At 38.8% G+C, this 21,975-nt stretch overlaps 1 protein-coding gene across 12 annotated transcripts in view; it reads right to left on the minus strand.

Moving 5' to 3' along the window:
• The window catches only part of NFIB (nuclear factor I B), a 234,971-nt gene that overhangs the window by 77,862 nt on the left and 135,134 nt on the right, over positions 1-21,975 (minus strand). For all 12 annotated transcript variants that reach the window (XM_090038716.1, XM_090038715.1, XM_090038709.1 and 9 more), the window contains exon 3: positions 16,961-17,014. In XM_090038716.1, the coding sequence (XP_089894842.1) occupies positions 16,961-17,014 (54 nt within the window). The remainder of the gene's footprint in view (positions 1-16,960; positions 17,015-21,975) is intronic.

Here is a 21,975-nt window from a genome sequence, read left to right on the forward strand (position 1 = left end):
CTGGTCAAGGAGGAGGAACAGTGGAGAAGGACAGCAGCAGTAGTGGGTGGGAGAAGGGAGAATGGGATGAGTAGAGACATGCTGTTGAGCCTGGAGGGAAAGGAAGGCAGGATTCTTTCCTGTTTGGGGGGGTTAAAATTTTCCCCAGCTGCTGCTTTTGCAGTGTGGTCCAAAAGCAGGGTTCAACCATGCCACTGAACCCGCTCGAGATTGGTTCCTGGCTAAAAACATAGCCAAACCATTTGAGAATGATATATAATAAGTGCTTTTCATTATTCTTTTAAATGTTGATAACAACACCAAAATAAAAAAGAGGTTAGAACATTGCATATTGAATTAGGTAACTTGGTATATCAGCTATGAGTTACCATGAGGTTAGTGCCCAGATCTTTGTCTTTGAAGCCAATAGTTTTGCGATTAACTTCAAATGGGAGCAAGAGAAGAAGCAAGACCCAGTACCTCTAGTGGTGAGTGTGAAACATGTCTTTATCTTGATGATGAGCACATATTAGAAGTTTAGACAGTCAGATGTTGGTTTCTATTAACTATAATGAAGGCTTCTGTTTACCTGTATTAACTTTCCCTGTTACTGTAATGCAGTCATACCTGGAATTTTCCCTGTTACCTGTATTAACTTTCCCTGTTACTGTAATTCAGTCATACCTGGAAGTGATGAAGTGATACAAGAACTGACATTAAAAATAATTAATATACATAGTCCCAGTGATGTGGCTTCAGGACTTTCAAACAGACAATAAAGAAACCAAGATTTTCCTTGAAGTCTCCTATCCATGTACTACCCAGCTTGAACTTGTTGGGGTTAAGTTCACATAAGACTACAGCCTTTAAATATATGAATGCAGTCCATTCATTTTTGGATTTACTGGGTTTTACATTCTATGCCTGAATAAAATATATATAATTTTCCTATGTTTTCCTGTTCAATTAAAATGCTCTTTGCCTCATACTTTTTGGAATTCTGTATAAACCTTTACAACATCATTCATATCATGAATGTTACTGAACTAAACCAATAGCATATTTAAGCAAGTACTCTTAAAAAGGTGGATTCCCCCAACCAAGGTATTAGGTATTAACATCGTGGATTGTACTACTAATAAAATAAATACCTTAGCCAACAGGAAAATATAAAAAAGAAACTTAAAAGAACCTACTGCAGATCATCGTTGATGGCACTCAAATGATCTGGAATATGTAATGGAAATGTGCAAGGCTTGAAAATACTCCTCTAATGTGTTTTAAGGAAAGTAGTACTTTCTACTTTCAAGTAATTTGGCAAGACTATAAAGTGAAGGTATAGACAGAAAAGTAGCACACTTTGCTTAAACGATCTTTCCTTGAATGCACTAGGAATTCAATTTGCTTATTTTCAAGTTTTTGTTATTTTTCACTCCTGCAAGGTGAGTATTGTTCTCAGAGAGTACTGAACTCCTTTTTGGTTCACATTTCACAAATTAAAGTAACTAGCACATAAGTCTATGTCTGCAAACAGTTGCTGCATTTATCCCAGGATATACCATTTTAGCCCAGGAAAAACTGCAGTCATGAAAACATCTATGTTCATTGTCCTAGGATAAATTCTAAAAAGGTTTTCCAGATAAGAGGTAGTAACAGTTTATCCCAGGATATTGCAAAGTATGTCTGTTCAGAATTGCATCACTGAATCAAGGTCAGAAAAGCGGCAGTGCTTTCAGGCGCTCAAGAGTGATGTGTTTACAGGCCAATCCCAAGATATTTTTGTTCCAGGACAAACAAAAGCTCAGCGTTGTCCAGGGACAGATGCAACATCTGTTCCTAGCCTAAATGCAGTGCACCTGACAAGATAAAAAAATACTAATACATGCAACTGAGCTCACACTTGATCATTTATTTCTATCTCCACTGCCATCTTTGCTATTCTATTTGTTGAACATTTCAAATGGTAAAAGTGAAAAGGACCAATGGTAATCAGCTTCCAGATCCGCAGAACTACTATGCCAATATGTATCACTGACTGGCACAGCACAATATGTCATGACATTTCCAACTACAAGTAACACTAATATACAGTGTTACAAGACCTCTGTTTCCATTAAATGGTGAGGTAGATTTGTAGGTCTCCCTCTCATGCCTCTTTACTCCCATCCTTTTCTCGCTCTCTCTTTCTTTCTCTCTCTCTTCTGACAGCTTCCCTCTACTTTAATTTTCCCATTCATTTTTGCTAAGAAGAATGGATGGCTTATCCTATAAAAGATTTTTCTTCATGTGGCAAGGAGGCCTGAACATGCTCTGTCCCTGGAACCCCTTCCTTTTTTGTGCCCTTATGACAAGGTATTTAGCAGAACCCACAGATTTACTGGAACATTACAGGCCACACCAGGAACACTTTCTCTAGGGCCTTAAACTTGCAACCTCTGGGCTGTTAACTGTGTGCCTTAGCATTCACCCCACCCTCAAATCTAAAGAGTAAAGAGTTATTTTACTTAGGGTTGGCAAGCCGTTTAATTGACCAGTCAAATATTGTGAATTGACTGCATATTTTTGACTGGTCAAAGATTATAGAAATTATACAAAAAACCCCTTTTTTTTTTTACTTTTCTTGACAGAAATATGATTTTTTTATTGTTTTTGACACATTTCTTTCTTAACAGAAAACTTGTGCTTTTTCTGTGTATTATTTGGACCCATTGGCAATCTTTTACAATTTTTGACCAATATTTAACCAGTCAATTGACCAAACTTTATTTGACCTGTCAAATACCTAACTCTAATTTTATTTTCTGCCCCCACTTCTTAATATTCGTATGAGCAATTTGGACAAAGGATGCACAAACTCTGCTGATATTTGTGAACTTTCCTTTCTATACCTCCCTCCTTAAACAGTGCCATCTGAGTTGGCACATGGATGTGACACTTCCCAGGAACACTGAAGTTTCTTGATTCTAGCTGGCCTAAGTGCAGCCTTTCCTGAAGCTAGTGACACAGTAGGGCAGTGCTTCCCAAACTTTTCCTCACCATGACTCCATTTATGGCCCCATTTCCTCAGCATGAGCTTATTTCCTCAGCTTGGCCCCTTGTTCCCAACTCACAGCATGGCCCCTCACTCCCTGAGATCCCATCCACTGATGTTGTAACCCTATTTGGGGTTGCGATCCACAACTTGGGAACTGCTGCAGTAGGCAACTAAACACTTCTGTGTGGAACATGCTGTTGTTTTCTAATATAGCCATGTTCATAGATTCATAGATGCTAGGGTCGGAAGGGACCTCAACAGATCATCGAGTCCAACTCCCTGCCTAGGCAGGAAAGAGTGCTGGGGTCAGATGACCCCAGCCAGATGCCTATCCAGCCTTCTCTTATAGACCCCCAAGGTAGGGGAGAGTACTACCTCCCTTGGAGGCCCATTCCAAATTTTGGCAATCCTTACCATGAAGAATTTTTTCCTGATATCTAGCCTAAATCTGCTCTCTTGTCAGTTTGTGACCATTGTTCCTTGTTACCCCAAGAGGCACCCTGGTGAACAGAGCATCTCTGATCCCTTGCTGCATCCCCCTAATGAATTTGTAGGCAATCATGAGGCCACCTCTCAGCCTTCTCTGGCAGAGGCTGAAGAGGTCCAGGTCGCTCAGTCTCACCTCATAGGGCTTGTCCAGTAAGCCCCTAACCATACGAGTGGCCCTCCTCTGGACCCTTTCGAATCCATCAACATCCTTCTTGAAGTACAGCGCCCAAAACTGGACATAGTACTCCAACTGAGGTCTGACCAATGCTACATAGAGGGGAAGTATCACCTCCTTAGATCTATTTGTCTTGCATCTGCTGGTGCATGATGAAGTGCAGTTAGCTTTGCTGATGATTTCGTCACACTGACGACCCATGTTCATCTTGGAGTCCACTATGACTCTAAGATCCTTTTCCGCTTCTGTGCTGCTGAGAGGGTCACTTCCCAGCCAGTAGGTGTGCTGGATATTTTTGCTCCCTTGGTACATCACTCTGCACTTGTCCTTGTTGTACTGCATCCTATTGTGTACTGCCCACTTTTCTAACCTGTCCAGGTCTGCCTACAATCATTCCCTACCCTCTAGAGCATGCACTTCACCCCACAATTCAGTATCATCCGCAAACTTGGACAGAGTACACTTCACACCCACATCCAAGACACTTATGAATATACTGAAGAGTACAAGTCCAAGGACCTAACCCTGCCGTACCCCACTACCCACATCCTTCCAAGTCGATACTGACGCATCCACTACCACTCTCTGGGTGCGACCACTAAGTCAATTTACCACCCACCAGACTGTGTAAACATCTATGTCACAGCCTCTTAAGTTATTTATGAGAATAGGATGAGATACCATATCGAAGGCCTTGCTAAAATCCAAGAAAATGACATCCACCTCTACTCCTGCGTCTAAGAATGTTGTGACTTTGTCATAAAACGAAACCAGATTGGTCAGGCATAATCTACCTGCTACAAATCCATGCTGGTTTCCCTGCTGCATTACTTTTCCTGCTGGACTCCCACAAATACAATCCTTCATAATCTTTTCAATGACCTTTCCAAGGATGGAGGTGAGACTGACTGGCCTATAATTACTCAGATCTTCCTTCCTCCCCTTCTTGAAAATAGGGACCACATTGGCCCTTCTCCAGTCCTCTGGAACCTGATCCGAGCACCACGAGCGCTCAAACAGCCATGGCAGTGCTATGACACTGGCCAATTCCTTCAGTACCCTTGGATGAGGCTCATCTGGGCCTGCTGACTTAAACACATCCAGTCCATCCAAGTGACTCTATACCAAGTCAGCATTGACAGTTGGTAGGCTGGTGTCCCTCTGATGCCCATCCAAGAACCCATTAGGAGACTTATCTTGAGCCCTGTTCAGGAACACCGAGGCAAAAAACTCATTGAATAGCTCAGCCCCTCTCTCTGTCACTAATTGCTCCTCCTTGTTCAGTAGAAGTCCTATGCTGCCCTGTGCCTTCCTTTTACTCCCTACATACCTAAAAAAAGACTTTTTGTTGTCTTTAATTTGTGTTGCCAGCCTCAGCTCTGTAGCTGCTTTGGCCTTTCTAACTGCCTCCCTGCAAGTACAGGCCAAGTAGGTGTACGCTTCCTTGGTAGCTTCCCTCTGCTTCCACTGCCTATGCGCCTTCTTTTTTGCCATTAGGCTCCCCTGGATTTCCCTGTTAAGCCAAGGAAGTTTTTGGCTCCTTTTCCCTTTTTCCCTCATACTAGGATAGTCTCCCTCTGTGCCCAAAGGATCGCTTCCTTTATGAATGACCACCCTTCCTGGACTCCCATCTTGCCAATACTCTTCTCCTGTAGTGCGTCACTGACTAGACTCCTAAGCACACTGAAGTTATCCTTCCTAAAGTCAAGCACTTCCACCTTACTAGTTATCTTATCCACGTTACACCATATGGTGAATTTGATTGATTGGTGGTCACTGTCCCCAAGGTGACCATGAATCTGCAGCACCCCTACCTGGTCCTCCCCTGTAGCCAACACCAAGTCCAGGAAGGCATTCCCCCTAGTGGGACCATATACCTCCTGCATTAGGTGAAGGTCCTGCACTCAGGTTAAGAACCTACGTGACTGGTTGGATTTGGCTGACTGCTCCTCCCAGCAGAAGGAGCAGTTCACTTAAATTTTCACTCAGTCTAAGCCAGTGTTCACTCTCCAACCTTTTTAAGGTAAAGATCACTTTCTGAAAGTAAAGGACACCCCAGGATCTACCTCCCAGGGATCTACAGACTAAAATTGACTGTCAGAGGCTCCACGATCAACCAGTCGATCAAGACTGACTGGGTGGTGACCACTGGTCTAAGCTAATGTAAATGGAGGTGGATAAGGGTGGATAACAAAAGCTAACCCTACAAATAGTTGGTTCATCAGCTCAAGAATAAGAGTCACCTACTTTTCACAGTCAACAGTCCCACCTAAACAAAGTACTTTTACATTTGGAAATGTTATCTGCATCCACTAGACTCAGAACCAGGAAGGCAAACCAATATTCCTGAACCCAGTACTCCCCTGATGTTCCATAAATACTCATCTCGGCTATCTTTCTATGGGGCTGATCTGAGGGACTGATACAGGAGAATAGCACATTATTATCTCACTGTTTATTTATGCTAGTGAAGTAGAAGTGGTTCATGTTGTGGGTATAAAGATAATGAGTTTAAGCGTGACTGATGACTCATGTGTGGTTAAAAAATGCTACATATAAAACTTCATATAAGGGACCTAAAGCAATTGCGAAGATTAGTTTTAGTATAAAACATATTGGGAAGAGGATTTGGATGTAGTATTAATCTCTTTCAGTCTTGCATTTTTGCTGGGGGTTTTTTGGCTAATAGGAGCTGTCCTGATAAGAACCATGTGTGACCAACTAACAAGTTTAGGACTGAACACTATGTGAGGGTTACCTGTCTCTGTGTCCAGAGCCTAACTTTGTAAGATCCAAAAAGGTTCCAACTTGATTTAATGAACCTATCTTTCTAGGAAGGAAGTTTCATTTCCAAATGCATACCAAGTGCTGCTGCTGAATTACAGAGCCCTCCCTGTCAATGGAAAAGGAGCTAGCAGGTTAGAAAATAGAATTTTTTCTTACATATCATTTTTTAGTTTTTGGCCAAAAATTACACTCTTCAATCCTCCTATTGAAATGTGCCAGGAGCGTCTCAGGTAAAGATCAAGTACCTCAGATTGTCATTCCCTCTATAGGACATTTCCCACAACACACTGCAGTTACCCCTTATGAAAAGAGGAAGATGAACATCACAGCAATTACAGAACCACTGTGGGATCTTGATCAACAGAAGAGACCAGGGGAACATGACACCAAACTATAATTTGCACAGAACACTTTGGCATCACTTCTGAATCAAAAGATCTGTTTCTGTTCACTAAATTTTTCAGTGAAAAAAATTACATTTTTGTTTGTAAAAAAACAACTAAACCTCTCCCAATCCCAATCCACTGACTTGAAAAACACACACACATTTTCCACTAAAAAAAAACCTCTGATGTACTATTTTGACTAGCCCTATTTATACACTGAAGTCATACTCTGCTCAAGAGGGCTTCATAGTTTCTCCTACCTAATGAATGTTTGCTATTCCTTGCAGGAAATTAGTTTGGTCAACTACAGCTCCAGTTTCCACATTTCAGATTCTCTACCATGTTTTGCATTTGCTTTTAAGTTCTTTGGTGCCCAGACCACCCCCTACTATGTGACTATACAATAGTGTAAATACAGGTCTCAATCTTAGTTGGGTCATACAATAAGGGATCCTCTAACATGGGTCAAAATCACCTCAACTCCTAATACTACAGTAGTGTAACTTGCATTAGAGTGACCAGGAAAATTTAAAAATTAGAAGTCAGAACAAGAAAGCAACTGCACCATTCATTCTTTACTTTCATGAAGTCCTATGTTCTAAGAACCCATCTTATGACTTTTTGGTCCCACGAATTCTGAACTGTTCATGGTGGCAATACTGGGAATTAGGCTGCACACAGAGTAGTTCCTCAAAAGGACTGCACAGAGCTCTGGCTCTACAAGCCCTTGAATAACTGAACCAGCATTGAGGGGTAGGAGAAGAGACTAATCTATCCCAGTAAAAGGCAATAGCAGATTACTTCCCTGTGGCAGTAAGGCAGGAGCCGGGAAATAACTGTGACACTGACATACATCATTCAGCACACAAGTGCAAGTCTGTTCCTTGAAATACATATTGGTGACCTATCTTTCCTAGCTAGCATGCTTTCTCTTCTGTAAGCTTTTTAAGCCCTGCCAAGGCAAACTAAAAATAATTATATGGGGGGGGTATGTGTGCACGCTCTCTCTCTCTTTCTCACACACACACACACACACACACACACACACACACTTTGCCTGGCATTTATAAGGACAAGCAAGATAGATATAAACTATCCAAATCAATTTAGGGCGACACTGATATTTCTCCATCTAATATGACATAGATGGAGGCTATGGGGGCTAAAATATAAGAATACTAAACATTTTATGTTATGCGCCTTTTGCTAACTTGGGTTGGATACTTCATTCTGAGCATTATGTTCTCAGATGCAAGATTCCAATGGTGCCTTTGAGTACAGAAAAATAAACACAGTATGTTTAGTTCCGGCACCAGTAGAGTTTAGTGATTTTAACTAGTTAAGAAGTAAGTCCACAGTGAATATGTTATAGAACAGTTCTTGGCTTCCAGCTGTGAGGTAGAAAAATGTTTTGCGTTCTTAAACTGCTGTAATTTGTTGCAGAAGTAGGCACTGTAAACATGATAAAAGATAAGCTGTGAGATGCTATACGTAGCAGTTGAGCATTGTAGAACATGTGATTTTAATGATGTGAGACGCTGTTTTTCATCTGGGAATCCTGATCTCCCTACAGAATAACACATAATGTTCATATTTCCATTATTATCCTTTGTGTATAAAAAGATACACAGTAATAGTCTGTACAGTATGTTTTTTTAGATTAAATAATCCCTAATGCACAGTCTGCATTAAAATGTTAAAGATATTTAAATTAACATTCTTGTTATTAGTTTCTAAATTGCTCCAGTACAGAACCGAGGGCACTTTACAATACTTTATTACTGTAACACCTCCCCATTTCTCCTCAAAGAATTTGCTCTTTCATTTTGGCCATAGTAATACATGTCTTTGCTGTTTAAACTTAATACATGCATATACCATGGCCACCTATTGAATGCAATTTTGCTTGAGAGATAATGTACTCTGAGATACTTTTAATTATCACTATTACTTCATTTTTTTAACTCAACTCGGGGGAGAATAAGAATCTGCCTATCAGAAACTGAACTATGTAATTTGCTGTCAAGCATGGGTTAGTCAAAAGGGATGGTTTCATAGCTATGAACCAACTTGCTGGATTTTTTTTCTTTCCATTTAATATTTTTTACTTTTACAGAAGGTGTGGAACACCCAACTTCTCTTCTTACCTTGTTCTGTGTAGAAGATATTCCTAAGGAATAGTTTTTCCGAATTTAATACTACAATTATCAGACTAGTGCCATTATGGATAATGGGCAAAGGGCTAGCCTTAGAGGCCAAGTACAGACATTACACTTTTACCAGTATAAGCAATTGGAAATCTGTCTATAGCTGTAACAGAACAGAAGTTCAGCACACATAGACTAGTTTAAAAATGGTGGAACCTGGTCTAAGATTTGTCCCCTCCCCTCCCAACCCCTAAAAGGGCGAATGTGTATTTTGTTCATTACCGATATAAACTATGCCACTTACAGAAAATTTCATATCTTAGATTGATTCTGCCTTAGGCTTTTTGACTATCTGTACCTAGTCAGACTGACCAATTCTAAGCAAGCTGTCCTAAGATATCTTTTAGGAGCTTTATCTAACACTGTAAAAACACAATTTGTGTTCGAAGTGTTTATACTTCTTCCTTCATCTTCACATGCACCCAGGAGTTGCTATTATTTCAGCTTTAAAAATTTAAGCTTTAAAAATCAAAACATTTCTTAGACAAATCTATTGAAAACTCTTTCATTTTTGCACTACCCTGTAAGGTGCTGGCCTAGTTCTCAAGTTACTTAAAAGCTTAACTGTGACGTTTGGCTTTACAAATCTTTAACCAAACCTTTTAGTGTCTTTTGATTTGATTATACTTTTATGAATAGAAGGCCTGTTTATGCTCTGTTGTATATTGCCTAAGTCTAAAATTGCTTCCTGGTACCATGAAACGCCTTATTTTTTTATTAACATACTTCTGATTCTGAACCATTTATAAAGTACGATTAGGATGCAATCAATATTTTGATTAAATTAAATCATTAAAGTTTTTTTTTAATGATATATGGGTCTTTATATATTTTTGTTTTTCATAGCTTTAAAAAGAGAAAATACAAGCTAATATCATGAAAACTTCCTTGTAGTGAGAGAGTTTCAGCTACAGTGACTCTGAAGGGAAATGATGGAAGCCCCAGTCTTTGGGACAAGACATAAAAAGAGAAAGCATGTTTCAGGAAGACCAGCATGGATTCAGATAAGAATTTAGATAGTCTAACTGGTCTTTCTATTTAACTCATGATTTTAAAAAGTATTTGGCTTTCATCACTTCTTTTGCAAGAGAATATCAAACTACTTTGCAAACAAAGAGCCAGCTTTTGTTACTCTGAACAGTATCTTACTTCACTAGATAGCCCCTTGATTTCAGTAGGATAACTGGTGAAAGTCAGTACTCTTCACAGTCTTTAAGGATGGTCCAAAGACTAACAGTGGTACAGAAATAGTAAGCAACTTAATATAACACATGGCCAGTTTCCAATCCTGATATTATTTAGTGTTTTTGACGATGATATCATCAAAATCGTAACATAACATTAAGAAGTTTGTAAGACATCTGAACTTCTCAAGAGAGAGTTGGAGGCAGGGAAATTAGCCACATTGTGATGCAGATTTAAATAATGATGATGAACTAAGGACCTGTCTATATTACAGATATAACTGAGTCTGGGAATTTGGTTACAACATGGTTGCCCCGACCTTACTACATGGTTAAGGTTTTAACAGCAAATTGCAACTGTGTTGTAACCAGGTCAAGAGATAACCATGTTGTACTGTGAATCTCAATTAGATTGCATCTTAAGTGTAGTTGGGACCTAAAAAAGTGTCTGTTCTCATTAAAAATAAAATAATATCTTTTGTTTCTGTTAGTCAATGCTAACCAAAACAATGAAAATACTCTAATATGCTAGAGTAAATCGAAGAAGCAAAAACACTAGTTTAACTGACTGTGGACCACTGCCATCTATCAGATTAGTTGCTGTGAAGCCACAGCAATAACACAACAACAAACAAACTTATGCATATAGCATCTTCTGTCCTGAAGGACAAGTGTTTATAGTTAGAGCCAAATTTTTAAAATGGTTCAGCAGGACCCGGATGTTTAGAACATTAGAAAATGAGCCCATGGATTCATTGCTAAGCGAGGACTTACAGGTCTAACTTTGGATAGCTATTTTTGAAAATTTCTGCCTGTACATGTATAGGACTAAGAACCACCTCACCTACGATTGATATGTTGCCACATCTAGCACAAAAATAAGTAACAATTTTACAACATGCAGCAACACCACAGAAGAAATTAGGAAGTAAAGAATACTATAACCAACTGATAATACAGAAAGACTCTTAGCCAAGCAAACTGGGATTTAACCAGAATGCAAGGTCTAAAACTTCTGTTCCTTTGAAAGGTGCCAAAGTATCTAGGAAGACTGCAGCCTGTCAGACTTTCCCACTTCCAACTGAACGCCCTTCCCCCCACTCACTTCCTTCCCATGAACACTAGCTCAATACTGACAAAATCAAAGGGTAGAATATCATCTCAACTTTTTGTCACATTCTGGGAAGGGACAGCTCCACAGAAAATCAAACCCTGATCACACCTAATGTTATTTTCCCTGAAGATCACAGTCTGAGGTACAGTCACAGGAATGCAAGAAAAAAACATTTTAACACACATGCATTTTAAAACACCCACTCCCAAATTGATAAAACCAAAATAAAAATGTATATTTGTTTCAATAGAATTTCTCCCAAATCCCAAAACTACTGCTATGGCATCATTACTTGTTCAAGAAAAGCTGCTTACAGTGATGAGGCAGGGGAGTTTTAGAATGAAACAGCACTCCAATTACTATTAATTAGGGGGTTAATTCTCCATCCACAAGAGGGTAACTTGCAATACAATAAAATAATGAAACCATCTGTGCTCTAAGTTGCACAGAACTCAAGGAAATTCACTTATTACATTTTCAAAAGAGCATAAAGGTTGAGACCACCTGCTACTGTTTAAAGATTCATTTTGAAAGTACATGTTTAAACAATGAAATGACCAGTTGCTTTTTTACCAAAGACTAATATTGGAGAATTACTTGAAAATGTCTAGGGTCCAATCTGGGAGAACATATTCCCCAGGGATGCCAAATTCACAAAAGTGCTCAGAAAACCTCCAGTGCTGTACAGCCAGAAAGGATATTTGCACAAGCTGAAGTATAGCCGATTGGGAACTTCTTTAAAAAAATCTTTTTTTCCCTCCTCAAAAGATGCTGATTTGGTGAAACGTTTATTAGGAAAAGATTCTCAGACCCAAGATATAAGTTCTGGTAAAAATGAGAGCCACTGCAGAACAGCAAAAAGCCTAATGGCTAGAGAAATCGACTACCCTCCTAACCTGCCTGATTCAAATCAGGTATAATCATGACAGGATGACTGTGGCAGGTGCCTTGGAAGGGCCGGCAGAGGGTGGGGGAAAAAGAATAAAATGTCTGATGCTGTATTCATATGATTGTGTTGATGATGGCAGCAACTAGAAATCACCACTGCCCCTGGGCACCCAGCAATGTTGTTATACTCTGCAGATCAGAAGCTTGAATCTGGGTCTCCTAAGTAAGCCTCATGGCAGGCAACTGTGGGCTATTCTGGGATGGGTGTCGCTCAAGTTTTCCTGTTAAAAACATTCCAGTTTGCATTCTTAAATATCCACTGGCACAAGAACTTGACCCTGGGTCTGTCTTTGATTTGGATCAGTGCCCAAATCACCAACCTAATAAGGTCAATCTTTTTTTCTCCAGCCTAGTTAATATTTAAATACTCATATAAAGTGGCACAGGATTCATACAGAGAAACAGGAAATTACTGTATCTCAGTGAGGGAATTCCCATCTATGATGTAGGAGATCCAACTCTAGTACTTTTTCTGCTTGAAATGGAGTAAGGACTTAAACTTGGGTCTATCAATTCCTTAATGACTACTCTCCCTCTTCACCCCCTCCCCCCACCCCTGTCTTGTTTTTTCAAAAGGTCACGGTTTTATCTCAAAGCTGAACAAGACCAGTTCTCAAACATGGAACTATCTGCAACCCACCCCACCCCAACAAGTACTAATACACCTAGAAACTGTCATCCATTGCCAGCTTGTCCTAGGTTTCCCTATAGCTTCCATAGCAATTGACTCCTCAATATGTATACAGGCATACCTTGGAGATATTGCGGGTTCGGTTCCAGACCATCGCAATAAAGCGAGTCACATGAATTTTTTGGTTTCCCAGTGCATATAAAAGTTATGTTTACACTATACTGTAGTCTATCAAGTGTGCAATAGCATTATGTCTAAAAAACCAATGTACATACCTTAATTAATAAATACTTTATTGCTAAAAAATGCGAAGTGAGCAAATGCTGTTGGAAAAATGGCGCCGATAGACTTGCTCGACGCAGGGTTGCCACAAACCTTCAATTTGTAAAAAACACACTATCTGCGAAGTGCAATAAAGCGAAGCGCAATAAAATGAGGTATGCCTGTATATGAGTCTACGTTTGATCAGACTTCAATATGGCTCAGAATTTAGAAGAAAGGAATACACTATTTTGCTATTTTACTATATCGATACTGCTGGCTATTGTTTTATTTCTTTTAATTTAACATTTTTAAAACAACTCATAGCTCTGAATACCCTAGCAAAAATTAGACATATAATAATATTGATAACAGTACTCAAATGATTACTTTTGGCACACTGCAGACGTTAAAAAAAGCCAAGTAAAAAACTAGCAATTTACCTCAGGCACCAGAAAGTAATAAACAAAAAAGCCAGAGAAGTTTTTACTACAAAGTTAGCCAGCTTGGATATTATAATAAAACAGGGGAATTGTCATGGTTAGTCTTTATACCAACAGTTTGTAAACAGTCATAACTGTATTCAATGTTTTACACCCTTTAACAAATTCTTAATGAAAACTTAATGATTAATCATGTCTGTTCTCCATAATACATGCCTTCTCCCATATACTCCACCACTGGTTAGTATTTGGGTCACTTTTTCAAGGTTGTCAGAGGCTGCAGATGCAATACAGAGCTAGAAAGAGAGCATGGCCAGTTGTCTTAATAATGCTACAGACTACAGTGGGCTTTAGGCTGCAACACTATCCCTACAGAGATGGGACCTTTAAAATTAGGCTCACAAGGAGAAAAGCAAGTCTAATGTTTCTGCAGTGTATCAGATGAAAGGCAATGAAAAATAAAATTTGGAGGCAGATACCCCTGGATCCTGCTACAAAAACTATATGCCACTCCCACTGCAATCTACACAATCTTGAGCCTGTTTTATACTATCAAAACATATAGTGTATTTTTAGGAATTCAAGCAAGTGCACTTAATATTCTTTTGTTTGGCATGTGGTGTTGCACTCCCGCCTTGGTTAAGAAGGCAAATTACCAGACACCCCAAAGAATGCAGCAGTCTAGCCAAACCTAGAAATAACCACTCTTAACACCATCAGCCTTGCCAGCTACCACTCATTTTCCAACCTCCTTTTCCTTGGCAGAGTCATTAAGAAAGCAGTAGCATCCAAATGTTAGCAGCACCTATCCCTTGCCAATGTCCTGGCTCCTTCATACCCAGGCATCAGATCAAACATGACATAGGAATGGGCCTTCTGGCACTGCTGGTTGACCTGCTTGGACAGAAAACAAGCCTCTAAGCTAATATGCTTATGCCTTTACAACAGTGACTACAAGGTGCTGATAACAGATGAGGTTTAATAAAGAGAGAAAAGAAGTCATTCTTGACAGGGAAATCCCAAAGTTCTCACTGTATTCCTGTTACTTTGCGCACCCCTATAACTCTCTGTCTTGCAGAGTCCTACTCCTCTCAATACTTTTGTCTCCTCTTTTAACTTCTACCTAAGACCACTTGGGAAAACCACGAGATGCCAAAGGTTAAGTATTAACAAATGGAAAATAATACCCCAACCTAGTAAGAGGAAGGGTTTCAAGTGAGGCAAGACATAGCTTCCATTTTCTATCCTTTCCTGGCAGCAGATAAAAAGAGCTATTATGCCAACCATGGCTCTACAGCAGGAAGAGAGTGTTACGATCAAATTTCAGTCAAGCAGTTTCACAGTGAAACCAACCACAGATTTCCCTCCTTGCCTTTTTACTTCCTGGACAGCTGTGATTCCTTAGATCAAGTGTCAAAGGGTACCTAATTTTGCCCCAAACTGGAGCAGAAATTGGGTAACCTACAGCACTTGTCCTCCTCCTGCCCTATACTACTTCTGACTGTGGCAACAAGGCTGCTTCCTGTTGCTGCTTCGAAAAGGAAGTTCACCACAGATTGTGAAAAGGCTTAGTGGTGGATTTATTCCTAAACGCTAAAAGAATGCAGATCTGTATCTCCCACAACATGAAAACAAGAGCCAACTCCATTCCCAATTTATTTAATGCCATTTCAAAAAACAAACAAACAAAAAAAAACATTAAGGGGCAGAACTTCCACTGGGTCCTGCACAGCCACAGGATCTGGCTCAGGTTTGATCCTGCAAACTTTACCAGATATCATGCTTATATTTGGATTTATTCTGGAACCTTCAAAATGGCTCATTAACATTTTAATAGTGACTAAACTAAAAGGTAAGGCCCAACATTTCAGTTTTGGCAAAAGTTGAACTATCTTCCAAGAAAGCAAAATGGAGGCTTTGGAAGAACTTTCTAGGCTGTTGCATTTTGAATTTTTCTTCTTGCTGCCTGTGCTTTTTTAAAGGACTACATGATATAATTCCCATCATATCACAAGTAAAAAAATTGAAAACAAGTCATGTAATCCACAAATTTGGAGGAAAACTATACTGAGGTTTCTTTAATGTAAAACAACAATATCTTCAGGAAGAAAATCAGACCAAAAATAGTGCCCCCAAAAGACATGCCATAGAGTTACTCATCTTCATATCTTTAAAAAGTATGTACAATCTACTTGTATTTTTACCATGTAAGTTATATAACCAATATGATTGTTTCACATTATATAACAAGCCAATGGGATTTCTCCTCTTTTTCATATTCACAAATACCAAATCTACAGTGGGGCATATTGTGACATGCTTGAAGAATACTTTTAATTACAGTGGGTAGTAAATCATTTTATGATTGCAAAGTAGATTGTTTCTCCTAATCTTTGAACAGGAAATATCTCTGCAGATTAACAGATCAGCCTTGTCCAATAAACTCTTGGTTAGTTTGATGCTATGATTCACCTATTTATTACAGAAATAATTACATGCAGTTAGCCTTAAATTCAATGCAGATAGAAACCATTTTTAAGTGCTAAAATGGGAGGATATGACACATTTTACTTGCAGAGTTACTCATTCATAATCCACTAAGGAAAAATGGTAATATAAGATACCCCTAATACATCTTGTTCATCTTAGCCTGTGAAAAATTACATCAACTTAAATTCACCAGCAAGTTTTCATATTTAAACCAAATCAACAAGATATTAGTAGATCTGTACTAGCTGGTTATATGAATGATTACATGAAAAGATACAAATATAAAGAATGTTTGGTCTAAATAAGGTGGAACATAAAATTTTATTTTGATTCTCTCTTGCTTCGTTATTTTTAATGGTCCTTTAAAACAGTGGAGGAGTTGACAATTTTTATAAAAGTGAATATGTATACATTTAACAAAGTGAGCATAAAAAAAATTACAGGACAGAACAACCTTATACTCTTGGTCACAAATGAAAGAGAGAAAATTTCATTGTCCTTCATAAAATAACTGAAGTATGTGGAACCCTTTATCAGAGAAATGCAATTTAGGATGATGTCTACTGTCGTCTGCCTATCCCCCATTTATTCATTTTTAAGTAACAACAGAAAGAAAAAAATCCAGTGATTTTTTTTTTAAGAATCCTGATGAAACTGCAGTTGAGGCTTTTGCTGGTCCAGAAGAGCAAATATAGCCAAAACCTGTCCTGATTATATATACCTACCAGTGCAAAATAGTTTGCTGACCGTTTATGCTCTCTTTAACTATTAATAGTAGTATCTTTGTTCTCAAATAATGTTAGATTGCACATGTCCTGGAACTCATATTTACCTGGTGGATTCTTGGCAGGATCATTGTGGCTTGGACTTCCTGATTGTCCAGAATCTATAAAGAAATCAAAGAGATGTTTTATTAATTTGTTTTTAAAGTATCTCACAATCCTTAGGATTTTTAAACAAAAAGTTAAGTATTAGTTTTAACACTAAAGATCATTTCCCTGCCTTTTTACATAAGGCATTAATGTGCAAACATATATGCAACTGCATATATGTCATTTCATACAGTGTGTGTAAACCAATATTAATGGAAGAGCCACTGGATAGTAACCAGGAAGAGAAGAAAAGGAAAACCCCAAGCATTATAAAAGAAGCAAGTTGTTATTATTTTGGGAGCAAATCAGAATGTCAAAGAAAGGTAATACAAAACTGGCTGAGGATGTGTCCTCCAGGCACTTGTCAGAGTCCAAACATTACTGCAGAAGTGAGAAAGGTATATTCTCCCATTCTCCCACATTTTCAACATTATAGCAGGTTTTATACATTCTGAAGCAGAAACATCAGAAACTGGACTAACTGGCCCCCTACAGTGGTCTGGTATGATCATTCCCGTTTTTCCTGTTCCTTCCTTTAAAGCAGCAGTTTTCAAACTGTGGGGTATGCCCCCCTGGGGAGGTGAGAAGGAACGCTGGGGGGTGGGGGAGAAGAAGAAGTTTGCAAGGAGCTGGTGCCACTGCAGCCGTGGGGGTGGGGGAAAGGAGGAACGCAGGGGCAGGAAGCCCATAGCAGGCTCTGCCAGCAGGCTGCTGCGTCTCCAGGAGGCTGGTGCGGTGGGCATGCAGCCTAGAGCTACATCAGGGCAAAGGCAGGAGGCACTGGAGCCACAGTGGGTGAAGCCTGCCACACTGAGTTAAGCCTAGCTGAGCTGAGCTGTAGCAGCTGCTAGAAAAAGCACCCTATGCCTGGCTGTGCTGCTCCTCTGGGGCAACGGGGGTGGGGGTCATGAAGAAAATTGTAACTCGAAGCAGGGCTCAGCTCAAAAAAGTTTGAAAACCACTGTTTTAAAGCATTAACCATTGGCCACTACTGAAGGCGAAATGCTCCACTGATAACTAATGGTCTGATTTGAATTAGTACAATTCCTGTGCTTCTGTTCTTCCTGTATGTCCCATTGTGTAATAGAATAAATGAAACATACGACAACTGACAGAAAGCACCCTGCAGAAGTTACATCAAGGGGAGAATCCAATTTGATGTTAATATAGCTCATGCTAAACTCTTTTTCACTCCTACATCAATAAAGTCATATACCTTCCCTAGACACATATATAGGCATGGTATCTCATTAAGAGCTCTCTGTTCCACTACCAGAACATATTACTTACAAAATAAAACATGTACAGAAATCTTAAAGATGAGGAAAGTAAAAAACTAAAGACACCAGGTTTTGTTCCTTTTTGTTTAATTCAAGTTAAAGCCTTCTATGACTTTCATTCGTGCACATGCGGCTCTAAAAATCTGGTAGTATCATAATTGGAATAAGAATATATTTACCATTGGATGCAGCGCTGCCCAATGGATGCAGAGACCCAAATGTAAAAGGCAAAAGATTTATGCCATCTGAAGAGAAACCAGAGTATGGCATAAACCAAATGTATATGCCATAGGAACACAGAAATTGCTATACCAGAACAGATCTTGCCTTTAACAGTGGTTGAACAACCAACACAAGATCCTTGAGGAAAAAAACATATGTCTGCATCTAAATGTTAAATAATACATAAGGGGCAGCAGTAGGGGGAGGAATTTCTTTATGGAATTTCCACCAACAGGCAATCAAATATATCTTGAAAGAAGGTTGATGAACCTTAGAATTTCATCACAGCTAATGAAACGTGGGTGCTAACATTTATATTTGGGGGAAGGAGGGTTAAATTCCCCTGCTCACCATTAGCCTATTTAGTACTCAGGACACTTTCCTCCATGCTACTAGGAACTGACTCCATCAGCATAGTAACAATACAGGAGATGACAGTCCACTTCAATTTTGTTCTGCCTTTCCAAATAAAATTATTAGTCTGGACAACTAATGGGAAGGACATTAAAAAAGATTTGTTTCCTCACTTGCCCACTCCTCATGTTGGACATCCCTTCTCCTACTTATCAGATGATATGGGATAGGCATGGGCTTTCAAACTAAAACCTTTTGCCCTACCCTATGTTTTAAAAACATGTAGGGCCTTTCTTGGCCACTTTATTTTTTTGGTTAGGCAGCTTCATTATTTCAAATGGAAACACCTCTTCTTATTCTAAAAGTAGACTAAAATAGCAACAACAACAAAAGTAAAGAAGAAGAGCCTCAGTGAAACATCTTTTTGTTCCTCAATCCCTATCACATTTCCTCGTAAACACAGGGCTTAATGCAGTATGAGTAGCTAATAAATTAGCTTTTTCTCTGCCTCTACATAAGGCCTCATTAAAATTTGTTGCTAGTTGCTGTACACTTTGAAAGCATGGTTGGATACATATGACTCTACACTGGATCTACAATATTTGACAAAGAGCTGGTCTTACAGAAGAAAATATAAAGGCTGAGCTCCACAGAATCTGAAGAAGTGTAAAGATCTAACTCGTGCTGAAGCTCTGAAAGATTCTAACTGCTATATCATGTGACCCAATTACCTGAAAAATACCATTAGAATATGTCATTAAAAAGTTCTGGGAGCTGCCTGAATTTTGTTGCCATGGACAATTGTTACATATAGGGCATGTCTACACATGCAATTAATGCACTTGAATTTTGTTTACAGAAAATTCAAGCTCTAATGTAGACACACGCTTATAGCACTAAATACACCCTTGTAACACTACAAAAAGTGAGTTTACCACCATGCAAACTGTTTGTAGCACTACCAAGATGGCAAAAGCTTTACAAAATAGTACCTCTTTCGAAGAGAAACTTCTCTGTTTTGTAATATTATGCATAATCCCTGTACAAGTACTGTAAGTTCAAGTGGATGTCCATTAAAATCTTCCTTATGTTAGAAAAAATAAAATGAAATTCCAGATAACCAATACAAAAGGAAATGGTTCCCTTATACTATAAAATCTGTATACAAATCTCTGTTAGCTTCTTGACACAGGATACTTCTGCATTCAGTCCCCAATGGAATAGAGAGTATGGCCTCAAAATTCTGTGGGTACCCATTTTCCTGACCAGCCAACCCCTTAATGTTTAGTAGCTTGGGACCCCTGAAGCTGCTTTGATCAAAGCTGCTCCTAGAACCTCTTCTAACTCTCCTAAAAAACTGCTGGGTACCATGAACACCACACATGCCCCCCATTTAGCCCTGTCACCAGGCAGCTCTCCTTGATTTAAGATTGATGAACGGTCCTCTGCAAGGTCCCTGGGGAACAACTAAGTACAGACGTAGTGTGATATCAGTGAGGGAATCAGGAGCTTTTTCAAAAGTTTGTATTTTTCCATGTCTCACCAATGGAAAAAGCCCACATGAAAGAAGTATTAATGTTCAGCATTAACGTGTTAGTTCTCCATATATACATAGAACTAGTTCTATGCATGTTATCTGTTGATAAGACAACTTCTACAATCTTTAATTAAGCTCAAAGATAGGCTTCTTTAACATCTTGATTGAATGATAAAAAAAGTGTTTAGGCAAGGAGGAATTAGACTGTTCAGTAATGTCACTGAAGAGAAATCGGTTTCCTGAATAATCCAATAACATGATACACAGTATTGTTCTTTATAAGTAACAAAAGAAGCCATTATAACTGATTAATAATAATTATTGCAGGTTCCTTTTGTCTGCTGTATTCCTGGCTGTAGTTTTAAGTGTTTGGAAGGCTTCCTGAACTGACTAAAATATTTTTGAAGTAGGGCTTTAAATGTCAGTGTAGTTCTTCTTTTGTCTTATACTCACTCATTCCATAAGACACTTTAGATCCACTTTGCAAAACATACATAAAATGAATCAATGTAGTGCTACAAGTCTTTTCTTAAGAGCCGGATTATGAACTTCTTGCTCCCAGAAGTGAAAGCACACATATATAGTGTCCACTATCTAGCTTTAAGTCAAATGTTGTTTTAATATCTAGTCTCATTTTCTGAAAAAATGCTCTATGATCTTTTAAATTAATATTAACACAGAGGATTAATGGTTTTACACAGTAATGGTGGAGGGTAAAAGCACTGCAGATGTGTGGCTAAATGAGGTGTTCATTGGGTGGCAGATGCCCATAAATATAAAGTGCATACCGTGCAGGTAGGGGTTCACAGAGATTTTACACTGAAACAATGCTTTACTTGGAGCCCTACCTGAAAATAACCTTCAAAATCTCCTGCTGTTCTCATTCACTAACTCATACACAGAAAGAGGCAAGGTTCTTTTCAGTTCTTGCAGTGCTATTCGCCTTTATACCTACTCTGTCACACTTCTGCTAATATGGAAATTTTGAGTCTACACACTTTTTATTAAAAAAAAATTTCTAAAGTGCCAATAGTATAAAATTATAAAGAAATGTCTCCAATCTGAGGGTAAGGTGATTAACTAAAAAAAAAAGTGTAAAAAAGATATTACTTTTTTATTAGTGATTCTTTATTCTTTCGCAGTGTTTTCACCATTAAATTCTATAAATGCCATATTTACTCATATATAAGACAACCCTGATTATAATATGACCCCTCAAGAAATTAGATTTTATATATGGAAAATTTATAAATTTGTCCAAGTATAGACTCTAATTATTGGAGATCTGTCCCCCTGCTACCGCTATAGCAGAGAACATACATCTGGGGGGTCGGGTAGCCACTTTGCTCTCTGCTTCCCCCCAGCATTTGCCCCCAGCAGCCCCTTCCATCCCCTACTGTCAGACCCTGCTCTATCTGAGCACATGAAAGTAAGGAGCAAATCTGAAAAAACTGATTTTGAAAAAAACATAGCTGCAGTCATTGGCATGTAGTACCCATAGACTTAGTTCATCCAGAATTGATACATTTTACCTTTTCTGAAACAGCTACAACTTTTAGTACAGGTATTCCATAAACAGTTT

Source organism: Crocodylus siamensis, chromosome 3 (genome assembly GCF_052110815.1).
Source record: "Crocodylus siamensis isolate JL-2025a chromosome 3, ASM5211081v1, whole genome shotgun sequence".
NCBI lineage: Eukaryota > Metazoa > Chordata > Crocodylia > Crocodylidae > Crocodylus > Crocodylus siamensis.